The sequence below is a fragment of the Misgurnus anguillicaudatus genome, chromosome 24, assembly GCF_027580225.2.
Source record: "Misgurnus anguillicaudatus chromosome 24, ASM2758022v2, whole genome shotgun sequence".
Classification (NCBI taxonomy): Eukaryota; Metazoa; Chordata; class Actinopteri; order Cypriniformes; family Cobitidae; genus Misgurnus; species Misgurnus anguillicaudatus.
The window spans coordinates 6942251-6968481 of record NC_073360.2 but is presented as its reverse complement, the minus strand read 5'-3'; the positions used below and the strand labels follow the sequence as shown (position 1 = coordinate 6968481).

The following is a 26231-nucleotide window of genomic DNA, read 5'->3' as shown; positions in this document are numbered from 1 at the left end:
TTCAAGAAGAAAACTGAAATGAGACGGTCTAGCCTTCTGAGGACCCACCCAAAATTTGCGTCACCTGCTGCACACGCCCCCAGTAGCACCCACCGCGCCTGTCACCAAAAAACAGCGGAGACATTTCTGACTTATTAAAATAAATATGTAATCAGAAAAATATTAATTTATTTCAGAACATATGACACATTGATGTAGATTAAACTATTCAACAGTATATCAAATAATCAACCTAGAAATATACGCAACATAAACAGAATAATATTAACACAAAACATAACTTATAATACTAAAACAGTGACAAGAAAAAGTTTTCTAATAAATACACACTTTTATTTAATAAAGCTTTTAATTGTTTGGGAAATCCTCGGCTGTTAAGGATCCATTCGTTCTTTAACAGCGCGGAGAAATGAGGACGCATTTTGACACAGCTCTTATCAACGCTGGCGAAGGAGGTACGTGGCAAACTCAAAAAATGAGAATTAAAAACAAAGGAAATAGAATGTGAGAAAGGGTTGCCTGGAATAAGTTTTACAACGTGGTAAATCAGGATGACACCAGTGCACGCTATTAAATAAAAGTCCATCCGCGCATCTCTAACATGGACTTAATGCGCGTGTCTTGGACTCATAGCATCTGAAATAAATCCAGCATAATAAGCAGCTGCGCTTCTCTCTGTCTCACGTGCACGTGCTCGCATCTGTCCGACGTCTGAACATAAACTAAAGTAGTAACCCTTACGTATTTGTTCAGTTTTATGCGTTTCATGCAAGCTGAGGCAAACTATCCTTTTGTTTAATATAACCCGCTGCATCTTTGCGCCTCCCTCGCTATCGCGCACGTGCAGAGAGCTGCGCTCTGTCCAAAGTCAGATCACTGGTAATCCTGTTTATGATATGCATTTCAATGAGTTGTAGCATCCCTCGTCTTTAAAATATGATCGCGTTCCGCTGGACAGATGTTTTTAAAGGCATCTCTGAGAGTTTTTTTCCTCGCTTGGCAAGCCGACCGGACGTGAAATGGGGGCGTGGCAGCATCGACGATCCCATTTTTTAATTCGAAGTTCGAAGCTGTGATTTAATTTCGATCGATTTCGATTTAAAATCGAAATCGTGACACCCCTATTAATGATGGTAATTTTATGCAAATCTGTGCTCTAAGTACCTGGTCGTGGACAAGTTGCCACCGGGTTCCAAGAACGTCCTGGAAAAAATGTGTATAATTGCAACGTAATAGCTTCATCAGGTGTTTTAACCTTTAAGAACTAACTTCAGAAGACCTTGATCGTTTCCACTTTTGTACCAGCCAGCGCTCTTTCTCTCTCTGTCTACCAGCGCATCTGTGATTACATAGGATTGTGGTCATTAGATTTTGAGCCTTCTTCTAAAGCAAATGCAAATGTACGCCGCAAATCTTGAATACATGTCACTACATGAAAACTTTCAACTCTATGACATCGCAAATTACTGAAAAGTCTTCTGGAAAACAAATACATAATTATCCAGCGATAGCAGCACCATGATGAATATAACTCTTACTGCAGTAACCATAGTTCAATGGGTACACTTTAAACGTAGGTTCGGGAGGAACCTTACCATTCAGTCTTGTGTCAATCACCATTAAAAGAATGACTCTAGATTACTCCGGGCAGCGGCAATTCCTCCGGCATCCCTCTTCTACTCAATCTTATTCTTTATTACTTATTTTTTTCAGTTCTGTTACTTAAACTTGGGACTTAAGCCCGGCCTCAGGTTCAAGCTGCCTTTCAAGCTGAAGACTGAATGAGCTGGTGAAGTCTTTAAACAATGCAAGTAAAAGCAATTGGCCAAAATATGGTTATACACTTTTAACTTTCCTCATGGATGGTTCTTTGATCTTTACATTCGTTTAAAACTTTATACAATTTGCAAAGTAGTATTTTCAGCACTAACAGCCACTAAAAATAAGTTATAGAGCAGGTATGTGCAACACACGAGTCTGAGTCGCACAGCACCTCAGCACCCCCTTCCTGGTCTGCGAAAACATTTTCAAGCTGAAACTGGTCCGCAGTGTATAAAATGTTGGGGACCCCTGCTCTAAGGGGTTTGTGCGTGCAAATTCATTAACGTTGCACATTCTTTGCTATGCATCTTGCATGTGATTTCATGCGCAATTGCTTGATTGAGCAAAAAAATGTGCTGTATTTGATGCAAAACTAAATTCAGTTAAAGCTATGGTCTACGATTTCTAAGATTGTTCATTATTAATAACCTAGTTTAGATGCTGGTTATGGTTCTACAGTAAAATCCTATCATTATGAAGAGAAAAAAGAATGAAAAAAATCCATTCACTCTATTGTGTGTAAAGCAGTAGAGAAGTTGACCAATGTAAGCTGTCCGGCCGGACAGCTTACGTTGGTCGACTGCTCTGATCCAATCCCCGCTCCACTTGAAACTCCACTTTGCGCTCGCGTCTCCACCCCATCGCACCCCACCCCGCCCTCTCCTGCGACATGAAATTTCTGACAGTGGTAGCTAGCGAAGTAGCAACAGCTCACAAATGAAGAAAAAACAAACCGACAGCAGCAAGCGGTCCCTACAGTCAAGGTTGGAAGAAAGAGAAAGTCTGTAGAAGAGCAGAGATAAAAAAAAATAATGTGAAGAACGCTGGACTCAAAGTCGAATTAATATAGGGTCCACCTTTGACCGTTGGAGGAAGCTTCAGGGAGATTTGGGACTGAAAACCGACGCTGAGTTTTTGTTGAGCAGGTTAGCATTTATTTATACTTTTATGGTGTGAGGTGTTACATTAATATCTTTATATCAGTCTGACAACATGCTCATGCTGCCGGTCGGCATTGGAATGTTAGCCGTTTAGCATCGCCTATCACGGGTCAAAGTAATTATATTTATTAAAGTGCTTGAATATATTTCAATAGGCCTAGCGGGTTTCTGTTCGAGTCGATCGGAATTTGAACAAGATGCCCTGTGTGCTGCTATAACAATTACTTAAAACCAATACTAACTAATAATTATTGTGCAATTAATGTGCGCTATGTAGCACTTTTGACCAGGGGAAACGAGGCTCAGGAGGGGAAACATATGCCAAACGTTGTTGTGAAAGTAAATAACGTCAATCAGTCATACTTGTAAGTGTTCATTCCTTCAAGGCTTTACGTGTTTACTGCCTTTTAGCTAAATCTCTGTAAATCTCAGTAAATCTCTGTTCCGATGTTTACTACCGGTGATCACAGCTTGACAGAGTGACGACGTTCAGGTCATTTCCCGGTGGGAGGGGTGTGTATGTAGAGGGGCGGGATGAGTTTTTTAAAACTTCCCAACGTCTAAGGCTTTCTTGACCAATTTTCAACATCGTAGACTACAGCTTTAACTTAATAAAAAAACTTTAGATTCAGTTTTATTCAAGTCCACTGAAAACAGAATTTCATACATTTTTTGACATAGACAAAATGTTTAAAGTACATGTTATTTGGCAACATGCATGAGCAAACTAAAAAAAGTGTAAATATTAATTTATATTTCTTTTTTTTTTCGTGCTTGTCAAATCTTATATGTGTGAATTGTACACAGTATATACGTATAAGAGGAGGAATGCAATGAGTATTTTTACTGCTTTTGGATCTGTAAATGCTTTAGTGTTTTATAAGGTGGGTAAGAGTGCCACCTTGTGTATAATAGCGTGAATATGGATTGCTGTAAAAACTTGTCTTTGGCAGGGAAGTGTTTTCTCTTAATTGATGATATAACTTGTTTATGGCGGGGAAAGAGTTAATAAGTAAATAATTAACGTATTTGTCTTGTTAAGATATTATATGTTTCAGTGTGTATGAAAACATGTAAATGTAAATGTACAGCCAGTTGATGGGCATAATCATGCTTGCGTTAAGTTATTATGTACATTTATATCTATAACATTTTTAGTTTTATTTATATTTAAATAATTACAATAATGATTATCTGAAATCCTAAAATGAAATGTGTTTTGTATAATGCACTGATTAACATCTGTGTTAGACAATTTGACTCAGCCTGTGAGTTTTCAGTGGTCTGTCATTTGACCAGCAGCAATATTTAACAAAACTCTAAGCAAACCATTATTTTAAAAAGTACTGGTAGCAGACCAAAAGCAGATATACTGTGTTTGTTCAGTCCTTTCATGTGTTGTGCATGGAGGGGGATAGCTATCCGAGGCCTCATTGAAGTTTATGTCTGTGTTTTTATTGGTATTATTTGAGGACACGTTATAGTTAGAGTATCAGCAACAGTATGAAGTCAGTATTTGGGCCTATTGATTTTTTTATCATTTTAACACTGGCCATGGACACATCAAGGTTTTGCTGTAAAGTGCATGTTTTACTATAGGGCAAGAGGGTTTGGGGTCTTTGTCTCCATCTCTTTTCGAAACAAAGTTACTCTACTGCTGAAGTGTTTATTTCAGGTAGTGCTTGCTAAAGACTCACTGTTGCCATTTCTTGTCCGTTGTATGCATCTGTTCAGATCACCTTCAGTATTAGCAAGTGCACAGCATTGCACGCTCAATGTTTATTTGTTTACAAAAGATCTGTATTATACAGTTTATGTGCAATGTTAACTAGATGGTTATGTAATCATTTTGTGATGTTTAATTATGATGCCAGAGCCTGAGGGTGGCACTGTACACTAGCAGGCTACATAAAATATCAGCTTATAGTGCATAGTGAAAGCGAGTACAGCAGAAATCAAAACTGCTGTGGTTTGTAAATCTGACGAAGTGGAAACCAATTGAAGTTACCATCATTCAGCTCTGCAGTGAGGAATATCAACTGAGCCCAGAACAGGAGAAAGGATGCTGGATCCTTCAGATGTATCTATTGAGAATGCATTAGCTCCTGAAGTAAGTCTCAGATGTGGAGGATCATGTTTTAAAAAGCTCAGATAAATGATTTTACAGCACCAGTTTCATCTGGATATCTGTATTTGATAATCTGTAAATAACAGTGTCAGTAGCCGCCAGTTCATAGATTTTTTATAATTAACTGTTAGGATCATTTATTTTTTATAAATTGGTGTTTGTTTTATGTAGGTCTTGTGTGCGTATAATAGGTGTTTCATTTATTAAGTGTAGCTAAAATTGCAAAGCTTCTAAAGTAAATGAGGGAATAATTTTTTTTATAATAGATAATGTTTGGTTCTATGAATTGATTTAGGTTATTTTTCTGCACAGCACTTATTTCTTGTAGGTCTGTGGGTTTATATCCGATGTAGCCGTTGCTGGTTTTCCTTGAATTATTTGGTGTAGCTAGCAATGCACCAGAAATAGAGCGGAATGTATGGAATGTTTTCATAATGATTTTTGTTTTACTGATGTACTGTGCAATGGTTTCTGTGTGTGTGTGTGTAACATTACAGAGAATGTGTATTATCTTTATCACCTGACAGGAATAATGGTTAAATCTGGTAGCAGCAAGTGGGTAGAAATTGCAGTAACAATGTGGTACACTTTTTTGTTTTGGTTTTAAAACGTTAACACAATGGTCAAGCTGGTGTTTCATGAGCCGTTTCTCAAATCTCACATTCAGATCCACATACATTTTATTATAAGATTAACAAATTAGGATATAAGACTTCGCTTTTCTTACTCTTCCACTAAACCTTGTTTTTATTTTTTTATTCACGCCAACCAGTGAGAAGTGCCTCATGGTGTCACTCCAACACTTGGAGATGTTTGCAAGATAGTTGTCATTTGAACAGATTTATAAGTATGTAACAGTTGTGTGTTTTTTAGTATAAGGCATGTACTGAAAGTTCAAAGAGACTTGTAGAAGTGTTGAAAGGAAGATTGTGAGGAAGCAGTATTGTTGTTCTTGTTAAGTAGGCTGCATGGAGTGACCCAGTATGTCTTTGGAGATTTCATTAGGGTTATTTATAGAGTTAGCTTGAGAATTTAGACGGAGGTCACTTCTAAATCTCGGCCCTTGCAAATGACCATGAAATATAAGTGGTGAATTCCAAACATTTCTGCTGCTGATACATTTAGCACTGTTTCTGTGTTATCCATCTCTCGTGGGTATATTTAAGAATTCGATTTTACTGAATTTCAGTCTGGTTCTCGAAAGTACTGCCGTGATGTTCAATACAGTCACAGTCTGTCAAGCATCTGTTTCTCATTGCAATTCTTCTTGTGTCCAGTTATTGTAAGCTCATCCAGTCTCGCTTCTTTTTAGCACATATTCATCCACGTTTATAAGAAACATTTGACATGACTTTATTTTTATACTATAATGGCATGATGGGCACTTGCATGACTTGTGTGGTGGCGCTGTTTCGTTGTCAGCACAGTGAGGCACGAACTGAACTTTACAAGAAGAACTGCAAATTATTAAACAATCATACCTTCATACATGAATGGTTTTAACAATTCAGTCACCATGCAAATCAATCAGAGCTAAGTGAATCAATCAGAGATCCGTGAGTGAACCGCATAACGAAGGGCGTGAAAGAGCTTTTCTCCACATTTATTAAGACTTAATAGTGAGACTTGGTGCAAATAATTATTGTATTGTAAGTTACAAGTTGGTTAGTTCATTATCTATAAAATCAGTCCTTTTGACTGGCATGAGGTGATGCATTCATATAAAAGCAATGTGGCTGTGACTGATCAATGTATAAGGCACAGGTTTTTAAAACCTTCCCCAACACTGGATTCTTCTCTATCTCACACAACCTAATCTCTACTACAGATTTCCAAGAGGGTCTAGCTGCAGCACTTGCACTGCACTCCCAGACACATGTGCTTCCTGGCAGTGACATCACTTGCAGTTAGGGCTGGGCAAAAAAATCGATTTTTCAATAAATCATGTTTTTTATGTGGTCGATTCAAAATCGATTCTTAAAGAGCAAAATCTATTTTTTTCATATTTATTTCTGCAAACATTGAACGTAAGATTAACGTTGATCTAATTACTAGTCTTCTTCACTAGATGTCACCCTCTTTTTTGCCTTGCGCAATGTTACCAAGGAGCGGAGGCGAGCCTGTCATTCATTCAGTGCTTAAAATGGTGGTTTCAGGCACATCAATGACTTTGATGCCACCTTCACATAAAAAGTAAGAGGTATGGAAGCATTTTAGATTTTGCAAGCAAGACAACGACGATAGTGTTGTGGCTTTTAATTTCTTTTTATTAATTACCCACTTGTAAACTGCTGTTCACTGTTCTTTTTTTATAAATATAGTATTTTTATATTAGATCTATATTCATTGAGTTGAATCGAGAATCGAGTATAAAAACCGACCCAAGAACCGAAATCGAAAATTGAATCGAGAATTGAAACCGAATCGATTTGATAGCTTGTGAATTGAAATCGAATCGATCTGGAACATCTGAATCGATACCCAGCCTTACTTGCAGTCATGACCTGCATTCTCTGATGTACTTCTCAATATCGCAACATCAGTGTATTGTTGTCAATGTTTTGTTAAGAATTTTATTAAATGATTTATATTTTAGATGTTAAGTAATTATACTGATCTATGACTTGCAAATTTAGTTTTTAAACATTTGGGTATTTAAAATGAATGTGGTATTACAGTAAACTTGCCAACCATGAAAACATTTTGTCCATGTTTTTTCCCTTTTTCTTTTACAATGAAAGTGGAGATGATAGTGCTGTTGATGTATGTTAATGTATTGATGTAATTAATTAAGTGAATTTACAATTAAATTTAGTATCTGTATCAGCAAAATGCATATAATTCATTCACAAATAAATTGTATTAATTTATGAAACCCCCATTGCACAACAGTGCACATCATGTTTCAGTATTGTTTCGCTGTGGTTAAAGACCCTGCCTTTAAAATGGTGACTAGAGTAATGATGAAACCAGAGTAAAAATGGGCATTAGGTTAAACTACAATTTTGTATTGCTCTTCAGATCTAACAATTTCTTTGTATCTTTGATTATTAGTTGCTTTGCTGTAAATATTAAAACAGTGTCTCACTTGAAAACTAAAATGCAAAATGTACTAATCCTGCAATAAACACAAGGAAAAAATATTTTTGTTACAAACGTGTTTCTTTGCTATGTTAAGTAAATGTAACAATTCCAGCGTCCACAGGCAATGCAAACTTGTCCGGGTTTTGTCGAGCTAGCGACTGCAAGTGACATCACTGTCAGTAAGCGCATGAGAGTGCAAGCCTGAAATGAAAGTCCAACTTCTGCAGGCAGACCCTTCTCCAAATTTCAGATGCTTTGTCTATCTCTTTTCAGTGTCTTCAGTCATTGATGTGAACTTTATGATGAAATGTGTCCAATATGCTTATTGCATTCTTATACAACACTGCACAATGACTTCTGACATCACAGTTCATCTTACATTTATTTCCTCTGTTATTGACTCTATCAGTCTACATTCTAGTCACAATGTTGTTTTGACAGCTCTGTGATGAATGTAGTCGTGCATTATAAATGTTTTCCATCTTGCATACCAAAAACAGCTTGCTATTTTAATATTTGGTCATTTAATTTCTAGTGGAAAGACAAACAACTCTTAATGCATGTGATCGGTGCTCCATTCAGACATTAAACTCAAATGTTAAATGTTCATTATGTGCCTGAAATGTTTTTACTTCTCAAATGTTGTTATTTTAGTCATTCACTATATATGGAGAATAAAATAGACACACTGTAAGACCGTAAAACCACAGGAGGCAGTAATGATGCCTTTACATTTGGAAAAACACATCACTTGAAGGTACACTTGATTCCAGCATCATAGCTATGTGAAACTGTTAATAAGCGGATAAACTTTTTAATGGTGTTGGGTCAGGCATCACTGTTATTTAGGGGTTTAAAAGCTACATTTCTTTTCTTTTGTTTCAGTCTGAAACTTTTCTCCAGATTGAACTCCTCATGCTGAATCAAGCTTTCAAAAAGCTTAAGACCAATGGCTAAGAAACACAATATCCTCTCCTCAAACCTTACAGCTTGAAGTCTGTCTCAGGTCATACGTATGAGCAGTACCTGCTTACCTTATTAATAGCACATACATAAATGCAATATATATGTGTTTGATTGAAGTTGAAACTAATGAGCTTTTATAAGCTGTATTTATCCAGCAGGCAGTCTGACACCACTGTGCTGGAAATGTCACTCTGTGGTGGGCTTACAAAAGGTTGTGTGCCCTATCGCCTTCTTAATGCAGTTTCCACGTCTGGACTGGACCATAATATCTGATTGGCATCACATTTATTGTATTTGGCCAAACAGAAAGTATTGACTTGAAGTTTTTCCCATGACAAGTTAATGAAATTAATTTTTATTTTTAGTAAAGTCGTTGTGTGTGTTTGTAGATGTTTAAATATGGATGTGGTGGAATATTTATTAAGAAAGTTAATTTAAAGTTAATGTACTGTAAGTGAAATGTGTATGCTTAACATTAGAAAAGTAAAAGGCTCATTATAGGTGTGTGTAGATCTCACCGGGTAACCGCGACAGCGTAGGCTAAAGTCTGTTTTTTACATATACTTTTGCGTCGTCATCCGCATTTACGTGCAAACACTCATTTAGACCGCTGGTAGGCAGTATCCACGCGTGTAACCCACATTAGCAGTGCAACAGCCTAAAAAGTAGGCGCTTGGCCAGTAAACCCACAAACAAGAAGAAGAAGCAGGTTGTTGTCTATGATTTTAGCAGATTAGCTGTGATAGAGGTAAATGGACAGCGACTTTTGTTGCAGCTTGAGTTTATCACTCCTCAACTTGACCCATCTTTTTTTTTGTTAGCAAAAATCTGTATTAGGACCTGACAGGAGGGGTTTCAGCAGACCAATCACAATGCCTGCGGTCTGCATATAACGGACACGTTGTTACAATTTTGCAAAGGCGCAGAACCTACGCACGACTATAAATTGCCCTTAAGTCTTAAAATGGATGGCTTTCACTGAATAATCACTTTGTAGAGGATAATGTGAGGGGAAATCATTTTAAAAGTTTGTTCTGATGTGTAGTGTACTGTATGTCATGGTGACATCACGGTTTTCTGTATGTATCATGGCAGTACTATGTTTTAATTGTATTATGGAATTCTTTGAAGAACCTTGTGACTACATTGTTACCCATAAACCAGTTTCACACAGATTACGGAAAATACGCGTAAAATGCATCCGGCATTTTCCCGGGATCGTTTGATTTTTGGTTAATTCACACTTTCAATGATTTTCTGGAATCCGTGCATGCATTCAAGTAAGGCTTGTTTAATGCCTTACGGCATTGTTTCTGCCTCTTGTTTACACAGGATATGTTCTCTGGAGCGATCCCAAAACATTTACGGGACATTTTTGTGTTCACACAGAAGCCTCTGCAACCAAAGTGCTGTGTTAATGACACATTGTTTTTAAGTGTATAATATCACTCACATTTTATACGAATATTTAAGCAACACTATGTAGTTTTTTACCTTTAAATAATGTCTCTAAAATTATTTCAGTAATAGAATAACTTTTAACTGGACAAATTGTACTGTTGCTGCAACCTGAGCAGCCCCCTAGCTGCTACAAGCACACTCTGAAAGTGGCAGTGGAGGGTAGGAAACACAGCCCCGCCCCTCCCCCTGCCTGCAGAAGAGTGTCTGATACAGGGGCGTAGCCAGTAATGGGCCAGGGCGGCACTGGCCCGCCCACATAAGTCCCTGGCCCGCCGAGGCAAGTTTAATCAAAATACATTTTTTGTTTATTTTTATTATTCAAATGTATTTAAGAAAATATATTAATATAATCCGGATTTATTGTTGACCGGTGTGTGTATAATTTGCTTTCTAAATAAAATGGAGTTGTTAAAGCAAGTTGTAGGAAGCCTCCGCCCTCCGGAACGTAATTGGTTGCTAGGGGTTCTGGCAGGTAGACTCTGTGGGGAGCGACGGGTTCTGGCAGCCAGCCAGCTAACTTTGCTAACTGCTTTTTTAGCTAATATAAAAATTGCCACAATAATGGCTAAAGTTTCTTTAATGTGTTATTTAAAAAAGCAAGAGTTGAGGAAGACGATACGCCACTGCCTCCATCTGCCGAGTCCTACCAGCTCAGTTCTTCAGACTCATCAACCCACAGGGCGGCTAGTCAGGCGCACTGGTGGCGCCGGTTGCCGCTTGCTCCCTGGCGGCAGTTCCAGTGCGCTTTCCGGTCAGACTGACACAGGTTGACCCGCCGATCTAACGGCCCTACTGGAACCACGTACAACCCAATTTGAATCCACGAGTACTACTCGCCTCAAAAACCTGTGCCTTTTGTTTTTTGAAAAATAACTCTGTGACTCTTTGGAGTATAATGAGATAATTTCTGTTTTCAACATTAAACCCAGGCGTTTGCGTTTTGTAGAAAGAAAACAACAAAGGTAAGCCTGTTGTTTAACTCATGTCCTTAATTTTTGCTCGGGAAGTGATTTAACTAAGTGGTGTGTTGTGTATAGATGTATGCCTTATAGGTTAAGTTACATTGTTTCATTTAAACGAGTTGCTATTTTTTGGCACAAAAGCTTAATTTCCACCAGGCTGATTGCACTGTATATGGTTGATTTAATATAAATTAGGCAGTGTGTTGTTATTTATTTCAAACCGTGCTCTGCTGAGAGTTTTCATTATTTCAATTTCCTGTTACTTTTAGCCTACTTTATTTCAGGTGAACTGTTTTTGCAGTGCTGACTAGGCTAAATAAGACTGCCTTGCCTGGTTTGTCCAGCCTTTATTGAGCTATGTGTTGGTTGAACATGTTTAGACAGTGTTTTATTATTGCCTTTGGAAGGAAATAATGTCACTGTTTTTGCAAAGGAAAGATGTCACTGTTTTTGCAAAGGAAAGATGTCACTGTTTTTGCAGATTGTCTATTCTTTTTTCTACTCTAAGGTTTAATTATTATTTAAGTCATTTTATTCTAGGATAAACTATTGGCCCACTCACTTTTGCCCCGGCCCGCCCAAAATACAATTTCTGCCTACGCCCCTGGTCTGATACCAGACACTGCTGCGCTTTCAACCACATGGGGGAGCTGTAAGTCATTTTTACATGGAAACTACATAGTGTTGCTTTAAGTCACTAAAAGGGCAACAATTACAAAGGAGGGAGCCCTTATTAAAATGAGAAATTTCTCTGGATTTACAAATCCATGGGAACTTTTGGGATAAGGTAAATACACAACTCTATAAATATATCACACTGTGCAAGTGATTTTTGGATATTTTATTACAAAAATCTTACATATTATGGCTTTAACTGGGTGTGTGCAAGCATTGACTCTACACTCTAAAATGGCGGGGTATTTTTGACCCAAAATGTGTAAATATTGGACAGAACAAGTGCTGGGTTAAAAATGGACCCAATGCTGGGTTATTTTAACCCAACTGCTGAGTTATTATACCCCATAGTTGCATAACAACAACCCAACATTGGGTCATTTTTGACCCAGAATGGGGAATTTTTAACCCAGCACGTGTTCTGTCCAATATTTACCCATTATGGGTCAAAAATAACCCAGCCATTTTTAGAGTGTAAAATATATCTGTGCGGAGTTTTTAAGAACATGAATATTTGGTTAAATGTCAACACATGTCCATCGTAACGTGATCAGACAAGTTTTACAGCCATGTTGATGTTTGAGGCCGAACTATTTAGCGTGTGGCATTATAGTGCAAATTCTGAATCTTAAGTTGATTTTTTGGCAAACACTTTCTTGTACTGGATTCATAAACTGGTCTCATTAGCCAATTAGCATGTGATTTTTCCCTGACCTGTTCTTGAATGATTAATCACATGATATTTAAAATCCAGCTAAGAACAGCATAAGCTGGTATCTGGTTTTTAAGCTGGTCCTCACAGCCTGGCAAAGCTGGTGGGTCAGCTGGTCTTCCTGCCTGACCAGCTAAGTCCAGCTAGACCAGCTTAAAAAGCGACCAAAAACACAGCTTGACCATCTTAAAAAGTGACTAAAACACAGCTAGACCAGCTTGCTACACCAGCAATACAAGCTGAAACCAAGCTGGGAGACCAGCTCACCAGATTATGCTGGTCTTAGTTGGATTTTTCAGTAGGCTGATTGGCTCTAAATAAACTGTAAGTAAAAAGATGGCAACATGCAGGTAGCCAAGCAACTTCCAGTCTCTCTCCCCCTTTTAAAACTTTCATATAGAGACTACCCTGCTAAAAAAAACAATAGACACCATCATAGAAAATCTATTGGATTTATTGGTTTAATGGGAATTTTATTGGTTGTATTGGAAACTATAATGGTCTCTATGGGTCTCTGTTGGTCTCCTCTACTGGTATGTGTTGGTTCTATTGGTGGGGCTATTAAATCCTAATGAAATATGTCCCAAAACACGCTACAAAAAGGAATTTTGTAGTGGTTTTAATGGTAAAAGCTAATTGTTCCTATTGGTATTTTAATGGAAACCATTAGGACTTTCTGTAACGGTTTTATTGTTTTTTTCACCAAGGTATACTTCAATATTAAATCAACTCTCAATGGATAAAAGTCACATTATGGAAGGAAAAGCAGTTTATGTTCAAGTTGTTCTCTTCATCAGTTTTCCCACAGAGAGTCTTATCTTCTCCTTTTCATATCCTCAGTTTATTCCTGTATGTTCTGATGGTATTTCCTGAACTCTATTGTGTTAAGAGCGTTTGGTCATGCAGTCTGCTGTGTGTCTGGTCTGGCCTGAACTCACTCAATACAGATACTGCTATACTGTACCTGAAACTGCATGTGTCTGCATGTTTGTGCTGTGGGATAGTAAAGTGGATCTGTGTGTCGATATTTAGCTGCTGCTGCAGGAAACCCGTCTATCTATCTGACTATAGTGTTTACTGTACAGTATGTACATTTAAGAAGCATTGATACGTGGATCTGGTGTTGTCCTGGTTATGCATGCAGTAATCATTTGCTTGAGTTTGTGATGATGCTGTGGCGGCATGTGTTATGCATCTGTTGGCTCCACGGTGATGTCATTAAGGGGGGTTAAGAACATTTGGTTTGTTTGTTTTTTGTGAGACAGGTGGGTCAAAAGTAACACAACAGAACAAGATAGATTTTTGTGTTACACTTGTTTTTAGTAAATATACATGACTATGGCCTTGTTAAAACTTGGCAAACATATTTTGTTGTTTACATTTTAAATTTCAGTTTCATCAAATGTTTTAAAAGCAACCTGACACTACGAACTTAAAATTGTTGAGAATAAAAAAATGTCAACAGTATAAACACTATGAAAATTAAATTAGCATAATATACATTTTCAACAAAAAGCAACAAAATGCGAGTTCAACGATTTGCGCCAGTAGATTACATACAAAGTCAATGAATGCAAAGACGCGATCAGACGCGTCCTCGTGTGGGGTGATGCGAATGACGCGATATGGGAGGCGTGTTTGCCGTGAAAACAGGCACTATTCGCCTCAAACGTGTCTTCGCCCAAGTTGAAAATATTCAACTCGAGCAAAAAATTTGCATGACACGATGTTAAATCCCGCGAGTAATCTAGAGCGAGCAACGCGATGCGAATTCACGCTTCGCCTTTGGTGTAAACCCACAGGAACTCCTGACATTTAAACCCGATTTACTTTTATTAAAAAAACCCTGAGAAGTCAAACTTCATGATGTGTTAAATAACCTGTAGTAGATTGATCAGTATTGTAACACATGAAACCAGAAACACAACGCGTTATTTGAAAAAAAAAATACTACTTTAGGAATTAACTTATCATGGTCAAAAACAGCTTTCTGGACCTACAAGCTGGAAATGATGATGAAATGACGCAATATTTGTCAGCTCTGTTAAGGGTTGCATGTCATAGTGTAATGCAAATTTAGTCAGGGCTTGGAGAAAATCCCTTTGTTACTTTCGTCACCCGTTACTTTTATCCTGGTTCTTCCGTATCATAGATGCAATGCATCAAAATAAAAATTGGAATAAAAACTGTAGAAATATTCATTTCAATGTAAGACCTAGTCTCTGTTTCAACCAGTGCATGGTGTTTTAACTGCATTAGGGTCATTGAGTCTACTGATTTAGTTTTACATCAGCAGTTCAGACTTGCAGGATTTATGATGACAAATTGATTGACTATAATTGGAGGCCGGGTGAACATTCTCAATTGAGGAGTTGGGGTTAAAGCCCTGGGGCATTGTGGGATTCTGTAATAGTCTCTAGTACTGTTCTTTAATGTTAAATCTCAAAAATGTGAAGTCTTAATATAAACTTAAGAAACCTCAAAAAATACAACTACCCTCATGATTGACAGCTGATGAAATAAACTCCTCAGCGGTGGACAGATGTAACCTCAAACATGAGATAAATGCTCTGTTAACACAGTGCAGCTCGACTGTATTAACATTGCATGTCAAATAAAGTTGAGCTATAAACATACTATATTGTTTTATCCTAGTCCCAGACTAAAATGCATGTTTGAGTTGCCTTAATTTAAAAACAATTTATACGGACATATCCTTAAACATATCAGTGCCATTGTTTTGCCTCAAAATGCACACCAGTGGTGTTTTTTGTAAGGTATGTTTTTAAAAACTACTTAAAGGCCCTAATTTAACTAAGGCCTTGACCTGGATTAATCTAAACCCAACTGCCCCACAGTGTTTAGATTTCATTTCTACATGTCATTATAAAACCAGAATTATATTTAGATGGACTGTTTATATTTAACATAAAAACATAATTTTTTTGTTAATTTTCTGCATATCTATGGTGTAGTTTAATGTTTGTGGGCCAATAAAGTTCAGTGTTACTTCTAAACATTATTGATGAAAGTAATTGCTTTTGTTTTTACGCACATTGCTTAATGTGATCTAGAAAATGTGGACCACAAAACCAGTCTTAAGTCGCGTGGTTATATTTGCACTAATTATACACAGCGCGTCTTTAGTAAATCCCGACATTTTTTTTTAATTTACTGCCTCAGACTGTAAACGAAGCCCGGGCGCACAAAAAAAAAAAACAGCCGGGGCGCACCAGATAACACTTCAGCTGCGTCGTACGTCATCATGCTTCACTGCAGTCACGTGACTTTAGTCTCGCACATGCACTTCCAGCCCAGTCTCACGAAATTTCGTTATGTAGTCACGTATTTTTTTTATTCTTTTTTCGTGCTATAATCATGAAATTTCGTGTTTTTTCGTGATCGTACAACGAATTCCTGTTTTCGTGTGATTATCACGTATTGGTTACTCAACTGTTTTGTCCTATTTTCTTACCATTGTCGCTTCGGTTTAGGGTTAGATTTACATAAAATGACATCCCTAACCAAACCCAACTCTAACCCTAATGCCAGGCGACATTTAAAAAAATAAATCAGAAAAAATGTATAAACCAATATATAAAGTGACATTCTAATGCAAGCACCAAATCTAACCCTAAACCGAAGCGACAATGGTTTAAAAATAGGAAAAAGCAGTTGAGTAACCAATACGTGATAATCACACGAAAACAGGAATTCGTTATACGATCACGAAAAAACACGAAATTTCGTGATAATAGCAGAATCAAAAAAATACGTGACTATATCACGAAACTTTGTGAGACTGGGTAGGCACTTCACAACAGACGCGGAGGAGAAGACAATGCTGAATAAAGTCGTAGTTTTTGTTCTTTTTGGACCAAAATGTATTTTCGATGTTTCAACACATTCTAACTGACCCACTGATGGACTACTTTGATGATGTTTTTATTACCTTTCTGGACATGGACAGTATACCGTACATAGATTTTCAATGGAGGGTCAGAAAGACTAAATCTAAAACATCTTAAACTATGTTTCCGAAGATGAACGGAGTCATTAATGACATTATTTTCATTTTTGGGTGAACTATCCCTTTAACACTAAACTCTGATAACACACGAGATTAAGAGAGTATCTGCAAACGTAAGCGTCTTTTATCATTAACCCCTTTGGGGCGTCTGCAGCAGACATGTATAGCTTGACATAACGCTTGATGCACATAAGTTTATATGACGTGCCAAACACATGTTTTGACATGATGAGCCACACACATGATGGGTTAAATACATGATGTGATGAGCTTCGCACCATGCACCCTCGAAAAATAAGTCACCGGCTGCCACTGGCTCTTAGTGTATTTGTGTATTTATGTGAATGTAGTTTCCCGTTCTCAGATAGTTGAGGATGTATTCTGAAATCCCTCCAGACAAACAGATCTCAACTTGTGTTATCAGTTTAATCTGAACACTCAAAGCTACCGCACCCATAAGCATTACAGCAGTTACAGTTATCTGTGGTTTATTTCTAAAGTCCTCATATATCTTAAATATATCTCATATATCATAAATCAAAAACATTTATTATCCTCCTGAAACTAATGGAAGTTCAATATGTTATGCATTCTGTTTTACACAGCGATTATCTGTGTACATTATCTTTTCAATTATTAATTATACTGTCTTCTTTATATAATGCTTTTCTTTACATTATTTTTAACATAATGCACAAAAACACACAATTTAAATAGAAACAGATGTGGCATGATATGATAAAGTACTAGTTCACCTAAAATGATTTATTAACATTTATTTCACTTCAAACCCATTTGACATACTTTCATCTGTGGATAGAGCATCTCTATATTGCTCTTTAGATATTTATATATATATTTGTTTTTTTATTGTCCATATACAATCACAGCATATAGTGATCAGCGTTGGTCTAAAACTATGAAGACACTGCTATACAACAGGTGTCATCCACTTGTGTGTATATTTCATTTTATTGTGTTTTTTTGTGAGGCACATGTGAATCAGAGATGTTACTGTTGGGTTCACTGATGTTAAACCAACTGAAATATGCACATGTACATACTGTATGTGTAGATGAGGTGTACTGATGACTTATGAATTATAACTGTGGTTTTTGGGAAGGTAGAGTCAGTCTGTCTGTCTCTGATTGTTAACTCGCATCCTCAGGGAGAATCAGTTTAATGCTGTTATTAAAGATGATCATGTCTTCCTGTCACAGGAACAAAAAGTCATGTCTTTTTCGAGAGACTATGATATGTCTATATATTTGTGTACATGGTCTATATGTGTGTATGTAAAAATAGTTTTAGACAAAGGCTTTAAAAGGCTATTAGCTGACAGATTGATTTTTTTTACTTTGTTCTGGTCTGTTGTCCCCGTGGTCTCGTCCTGGTTTCTGAAAATTCCTGCATAGTTTCAGTGGCACGTGCATTCATTGAAGACAGATAAGATGATAAGATAAACAATTGTCGCTTGTGTTTTCAGATCACAGTTATGAACTTAATATTCATTTCTGTGCAAAACTATTAGATGCATTTATGTCAGTACTGAAAACAAATCTCTCTTTAGTCCTCGATAGCTGTTCCAATTTGAAGGCTAGATCCTTCGATGGATGTGTCCTTTAATGGTGAGGACTCTGTCTTTGAAGGTCGCAACCTCTAAAGTCCATGAAAAACCGAAATTAGACAGTCTAGCCTACGGAGGCTGCGTAGTTGCGCCACCTGCTGTACCCAACCAATATATATATTATTTTAACATTTCCAACCATTATATCCAGCCGTTACAGACGCGAAATGCATCTTGGGAAAGCCTAGACTGTGAAGGATCCATTTGCTCTATCCCAGAGAAAGAAAGACTGCATTCTAAGCTGCATTTTAAGCATCCTTCGAGAACTAGTCACGCTGCTGTGACGCAATCAATCTTAGAATGCAGCCTTTGGAGGTCGCAGCCTTCGAATTGGGACACAGCTTATATGTAACCTAGAATATTAAAGGGGTTGTGAACTGTGAAATTTTTATTGATCATTTGACAGTTAAGAGGCAGTTATTAAGTTTCAAAACTCAACACTTTGTTGTTGTTTTAAAAAAAAGTAGTTTTTTTTATTTAAACCAAGGTCAAAACTATAACTCGTTTTGAAAAGTGCGTGACTACAGTATGATTAGAGCTGTGCCGATAAACGATATCACATCGAATCGCGTTGAAATTTAAAATGATAACGATGATAAGCTCCAGACATTTTTACTCAATGTGGATTGATCTGTACTTTTGTGTAATGTTGGACTTAAGTCCATTTCTCGTCATGGATCGCAAAAAATGACAAGCGCCTTATTAAAGCACAAGCAGCTTGCATTAATGCCTGGATTATAGCAGACAAAAAATGTACAGTACTTTCTTCTCGCGTCTATCTTGCACGCGCACATGTCTGCACCGCTTTGAAAGTATATTTACAGGACATTTACAAATTTAGAAAAGATGAAGAAAAATAGCCGATCCACCGCTGCAGTGAATATACTGTATATTGGGTTGTGCACACCAAAACTTTTAAACGCGGCTGAAAACGCCTGGACAATTCCGAATGCCAGCTGTTTTTCAGCTGATTGCCAGCTTTCTTCAGCCGAGTGCTTTGCTGTGAAACTTTAGCTGTGAGCCGGTTGGTTGCTGTGATAATGTCCCGCCCCTCCTCCACTGTGATTGGACGGCCGTGTGAGAACTGACATTGACGAGCGAAGCTTTTCACTCGAAGTTGAATATTTTTCAACTCTCTGCGTTCAACATTTGAAAACATGTGCCGGCCGCGGGCGTAAAAGCTTTCTAGTGTAAGTGAATATAAACAGCTGTATGTTTATCAGTATATTGAAACAGTGCAGTTAAAGCTGTCTTGGGTCTTAAAGTGACAGTAGCCTGCTGCTTTCTGTGTCAAAAATGTTCATTACACACAAAAAATGAAAACTCCTCACTACTATTAGTATTTACTGAATACATTTTGCAGCTGCATATTTAATTGATACAGTGAGGACTGTGCAGTGTATTATTTGTATTCAGGGCCGCATTAACACTGTAAGGGGCCCCTGGGCTTTATCATTTTGTGTGGCCCTTTATCCACCAGAATTGCAGCCTACATTCACACAATCTTTATAATCACTAAGTGCAAGTTGTCAGGCTTTTATTTTGCTGGAATAAATGGAATTACAAAATATTAAAACCATATCAGAATGCCCGCAATATACACAAATATCACTGCATAACATATGCACATAGTCCTAGGTGACCCGAATAGTCTAAGATTCGATGCTTTGACAGGAGAAGCCTGATTCGACTACTGCACAGTCAATTGTCGCAGATGTGTTATAAAATTGAGGATCATTTAATTTTGGCTGTATAAGAGTGCACAGTATCTGATTTCATATTTAACAGCTTTCTCCCAATATAAAAAATATACATCCTATTATGATAATACTAAGTAAATAATATAGTAGCTTTCAATAAATATTTTTAAAGTCTGTTAATAGCCTAAATCCCGTGACAGGGCTAGACGTCCATATCCAGAAACCATTGCAAAGTCTCTTTGTTTCTGCAATTAAAAAGACAAAACAGGTAATTATATACTTTCGTTATTTTAAAATTAATTTTAATATTTCCTTGTTTTTATTTAATTTATAGATTATTTAGTGTTATCTGATTAAACTATTTGTGGGTTTTATTCCCCTGCGCATTTAGGCATTTTGCACCCATGTTCTGCACCTAATGATTCTGACTTTATTTTGTTTTTATTTTTTATTAATTATAAAGGTAAATTCTTATCTAATTTAAGTTCTGTAAGTTTTGGATTGCTTTTCATTGTGTCGATGTTGCGCGGTTGCATGCTGTCACTCACATTCAATTTAGCCGAACGTGCTGCTCTGCGTGATCATATTTAGGCATTCATCAAACGTAACATCAAAAAACAGATTTTTTCGACAAGTATAAGTTTTAAAATGTATTTAAAAAGGTTGCTTAACTTGTCAAAAGTTGAGCTACAAAACAGGTAAGCCGTTTTTGTGAATACAGAGATGATCAAAGTGAAAGTAAGCAATCAGATATTTCTGTGCAAAATAATAAAGCATATATAGTGTCTATAAAATCATTAATTTCAGTGTTTTTTGGTTATAAATGAACCGTTTAAGTAATTGTATATAAAGCTTGTTTTTTTATAATTTACAGTAACAAATTATATGTAATTTCTCGTCTTTTATTTCCTTGCCACGCTAAATCTCAAAATGAAACGATCGCTGAACTTATAGGCTTCCGAGGCAGAATCTAATTTGTTATTTATTAGATTTAGTTATCAAAACTGTTTTGTGTAATATCTTTGTGTGCTGTTCTGTACATCTTGGCTTTAAAATGTTACGAGGAATCATTTAATGAATGTTTATATACACGTTGTCTTTCGTATTAAGATAAAAACGCGTCCTCAGTTTAGTCTTTGTTCATCACTTGAAAGGCACTTTTGGTCACTTTATCAGAAAGCTGTCTGTTTTGCCTTCAGAGATGCAATAATGGATATTTCAGACAGAAATTTTAAAAAGCTCACTAATGATTGCAGGGTAGCCTATAGTAAGTGAGAGATTTTCTTGCGCAGGAACTGCATTCACGCACGGACATTCAAAGCAAAGCGATTAAGCATAATTTTAAAGGGAGTATCAACTTTTTATAAAATGCGGCAGTTATTTTTTTTTTGGCAACTCGGGGCCCTTCCCAGCCCGAGGCCCTGGGCTTAAGCCCAGGTAAGCCCATGCATTAATGCGGCCCTGTTTGTATTTATTGCTATTGTTAAATCATGTTGACAGACAATTTCATAACTAATATATTTACATTTAATACAGATGCCTGAAAAGTAAAACAAGATGAATATAGTCTTATGATTAAGTAGAAAAATTAAAGATTTGATTGCTTGTCAGTAGCATTGTTGTAGTGACAGCAAAAATACATTGGCCTATATGTAATACATAAATATCCAAAGATGATGAAATTGTGGACAAAAAAGGTAGCACAAATTCTGTTATATGGAAGTGGTTTGGCTATCTAAAAAAACGAGGTGCAGATTAAAATTGTATTTAATGAACCCTCTTATTTCTGTGGCTTCAGTCATTGTTGGCATATTCTTTTAAAGCTGGAAGCATTAACATCTTATATCGAAATCGTGTATCGTTATCGGTCAGTATGGATTTTTTTCCAAGATCACATTTTTGCCATATCGCCCAGCCCTACGTATGATGTTATAGTAAGGCGAAAGACCACCGCCGCAGAATATCCACAACTTTTTGAATCTTTATTACGTGTAATTCCACACATGGACAGAATGGGGTATTGAAACTTTTTTTACATATGTAACACTGTTACCCAATAATAGCAGTGGTTGATTACATCCAGGTGATTTCTTAATAGAGACTCAAAAGCAATGTAGATAAAAGCCTATTATTATGATGATTTAAAAAACACTATTAGTGGACCACAGAGAACAGTACAAAATTATAAAATAAGCCAGTTTATGATCCTTTAATATTTGTAAGATTAATGTATACATCTGGTGGGCAGGGTGGTGTTGTAGACCAGTGGTTCTCAAACTGGGGTCCGGGGCCCCCAGGGGGGCCTCGAGATGGTGCCAGGGTGGCCCCAGTTTTATGACATTTTATAAAATACATTAATTTATCATGAATTCTGTGTAATTAAACCTAAAAAAATATAAGGCTACTAACCAACAGCACTACTTTGTATAACTTAATATGTTTTGTTTAATTAAAATGTTAAATTTTAGAACAGTTTTTTTTGTCATAAATTTTCTTTGGGGGGGGGGCGTGAAGGAATGCACCGTACACAAGGGGGGCCGCATGCGGAAAAAGTTTGAGAACCACTGTTGTAGACCATCTGTCTTATTTTGTCAAAGATCATCCTGCATCGTGAAGTGTTTAAATGTGGCTCTTTTTTTTCCGAGAGTTCTTCACCTTTTCATAATTTTAAACAGGAGTGATGAATGTCAAATTGAATTCATGTTTTTATACCCACTTTTGAGTCCACACTTAGAAGTCAGAAATAAATCAAGCGTAACATTCAACCATTTTTCTATTAGGGACTGAAAGTAAATAACTGTAATTGGGCATGTAAATAAAAACATCATAAAATGCTTTACTATTTTTTCTGCCTTTCTTGTAAAACAGTCAATTAAAAAAAAATGTTTTAAACATTAAAAATAGTATTGTGACTAATGATCTTACACATACTGTTGGATTAACCGTTATAGAAACATAAATGAATGATTTTCATCAATACTGTTAGTTTAGAGCAGCTGTGACACAAACCTTACATTGGGTGTAAGTATTATACATTTGTTGAGCACTTACGGTCGCAAAATTCTGGTCTCTTGATTATCCCTAGACTATCTGACAGACAATTTCATAACTAATATATGAAATTGTCTAAAAGTGGAAGATCCTTTTCCTACTTAGCCCCTAAGCTCTGGAATGATTTACCAACCGATGTCCGAGAATCAGACACAGTTGATCATTTTAAATCTAGACTTAAAACTTTTCTCTTCAACAAAGCATTCGCATAATTTGTTTAGTAAAGGTACTTAACTCGAAATAGTTATTTGTACGGAACAAAGCACTCGCGGTCATAACACAGACCAACCAAATAAATAAATAAAAACCTTATCTTATCGTATGGTCGGGTTGCGATTTTGGAACTTTTGTGTGTCTTGTGAATAGTATGCCATACCGACCCGTTTGCCACTGAACCTGCATTAACGACGACAGTGGGGCCTCCAGCCTTAGTCAAACGGGTTGGCACGTATGGTCGGGTTGCGATTTTGGTGCTTTCTTTGTCTTGCGAATAGTATGCCATACAGACCCGTTTGCCACTGAACCTGCATTAACGACGACAGTGGGGCCTCCAGCCTTAGTCAAACGGGTTGGCACGTATGGTCGGGTTACGATTTTGGTGCTTTCGTGTGTCTTGTGAATAGTATGCCATACAGACCCGTTTGCCACTGAACCTGCATTAACGACGACAGTGGGGCCTCCAGCCTTAGTCAAACGGGTTAACACGTATGGTCAGGTTGCGATGTTGGGGTTTTCTTGTGGTCTTGTAAATAGTATGCAATATAGACCCGTTTGCCACTGAACCTGCATTAACGACGACAGTGGGGTTACAGGCCTTAGTCAAAGGGTCGACAGGTTTCATTTTCTCTTAAATACCGGAAGGTGACCCTTAGTTACCATATATACCGTCGCAGTGGGCCCCCAATTTGCAAAATCCTCAACTGTGGATAATATAATTATGCCGCAATAGTTAGTCTGTCTGAAACTAAGCTGATTAAACCACATCACTGTGTGACACTTGCATTACATGTGAACGGCCCCTACGCTAATATGATTTTGTTTTTCTCTCCCTGTCTCGTCCTCGACCCCGAGGACAATGGGACAAACAGACCCAGTTCCGGTAGATGGGAAATTCGGCACACCTCTGATCTACTGGTCGTCCTTCAACGTGATGCCCAGCTGATGCCTGACCAACGATCACCGACAGAACCAGCTTAATCTCCGCTTAATCTCCTTACCCGTTTATATGTGTGTATATACATGTATATCTCCCAAGGGTTTTTCCCTCCTAGGACTTTTTTTTTTTCCTCGGCTAAACAGCCCGGGGTTTTTTTCTTCTAGGGGGTTTTTTACCCCGGGGAGTCAGCCTTCTTGGGCTTAACTTAGCTTCCTCTTCTAGACGTTACATTAGTAATACGCTCGCTTATAATGTCGAGTCATAGCCGTAGCAAATTTGACTGCTTATGCTATCGTGTATTATGTTGTGCCATCTGTCGTTTTTCTGTGTTTTTACTGCTTCTATTAATGTAAAGCTGCTTTGAAACAATTAAGTATTGTGAAAAGCGCTATATAAATAAAATTGAATTGAATTGAACTTTATTTATTTGGAGTTTAATATATTAACAGCTGTGCTGTTATTTTAACAAAACACCTTTTAATAAAGTATCAAAAAAACACTCCCCCAGGCTTTATGGCACATAGGAAATAATGTACAGATCGTGTCTTTATTCTTCGGGTACCAGTCTGCTGTCATCTTTAGTAAAATCTAGTTCCCATTGAGATGTTTAAGGGTGTATGTATGTGGCATGTAAACTCACTGACCTGTTTGTTTGAAGAAGAGTAGGTGTGGTTTGGCAGTCAATGTACTTTAATGGCATAATGGGATAATGGTTCAGAGGATACGCTGTAGGGAGGGGTGCTCCAATAGAGGACGCATGTCAACTACTGAAAAAAACACAAAGAGGTCAGACTTCCTCCGGATATGCTGAAGTGCCTATTTCAAGTGTATACCTCATACAATTTTGCCAAGATTGATGACCTGGACTCTTTGAAGACGGATTGATATTTACACTTGAATGTTGTTGCCTTTTGTTCCTACATGACCACCCTTCCATGTTAATATCAAACAAGATGTTTTTGTTCATACTTGTATTTAGCGCTGTAATCAGATAATTCAGATGTTTTTGCTTTCTGTGATGTTCAGCCCTTACCGGAATGAAAAGTAGTGTCTGATCTGGTTCCACACTTTCATGCCCATATGTTGGTAATGAACCTCACACATTGGATTTAGGCCACCTTGATAGCGACTAAAGTTCTTTCAGAATGCTGAGAGCGAAGCCGGGGCACGACCCTCCACATTCCACTGTTGTTATGTCTACATCTATTGTTTTGGTCTTAGGTGAAGTCTAGCCTCCGCTTTTCGCTGTTTTGGCACAGAGAACTTCCCATTCAAAAGCACTTCTTCTGTTTTCTGTGTGAGAAGTAATTGTGCCATTCAGTTTTTCTTACCCGAGGTCCACTAAAAAACCAATAGACAGCATAATGCCTGGTTTCCCTTAACAGCGCTGTATTGGCTCTGGACTGTTGTGATTATACATGCATTAGTGCACAGACTTCAGATTAATGGAGATGCTTATTATTTTAGTTAGGTCAATATGTTCACATTGGACTCGATTGTGAGTTGAGCCTCTGATGCACTACACATGAGTGCTGTTTGTATGGTGTGACGGGTTGATTTCTATGTATATGTTTCAGATCGCCCAGGTTTCTTTTATGTGATAATATTGCTTTTGGTCAGAAACACACTCTGTTCAAGTTCACAAAACTCACACATGAATGCATGTTCATCCTACTGTTCATTCTCAACATGCATTCTTGCATTACTGTGACTGTAATGAGAAGAAATGCTCGATCAGCACAACACACAAACACAACTGTAGGTCGAGGGAGGGGACATCACTTCAGCTGGGTCTGGATCGAACAGGAACCTGGAAAAATTGTTGATAAAGTCTAAATGAATTAGTCAGGAAGTCTGGGAAAGCCAGTCCTTGAGACGCTGTTTTGTGAAGTACAGAACTGGCTAGCTATGTGCGAA

General features: G+C 37.4%; 1 protein-coding gene across 1 annotated transcript in view; it reads left to right on the top strand.

Annotated features, from left to right (window-relative positions):
- Positions 1–4724: 4724 nt before the first annotated feature.
- Positions 4725–26231, top strand: part of septin4b (septin 4b) — a 48049-nt gene continuing 26542 nt past the window's right edge. The window contains exon 1 of the mRNA XM_055195843.2: positions 4725–4872. Within this exon, the coding sequence (XP_055051818.2) occupies positions 4825–4872 (48 nt within the window). The 5' untranslated portion in view covers positions 4725–4824. The remainder of the gene's footprint in view (positions 4873–26231) is intronic.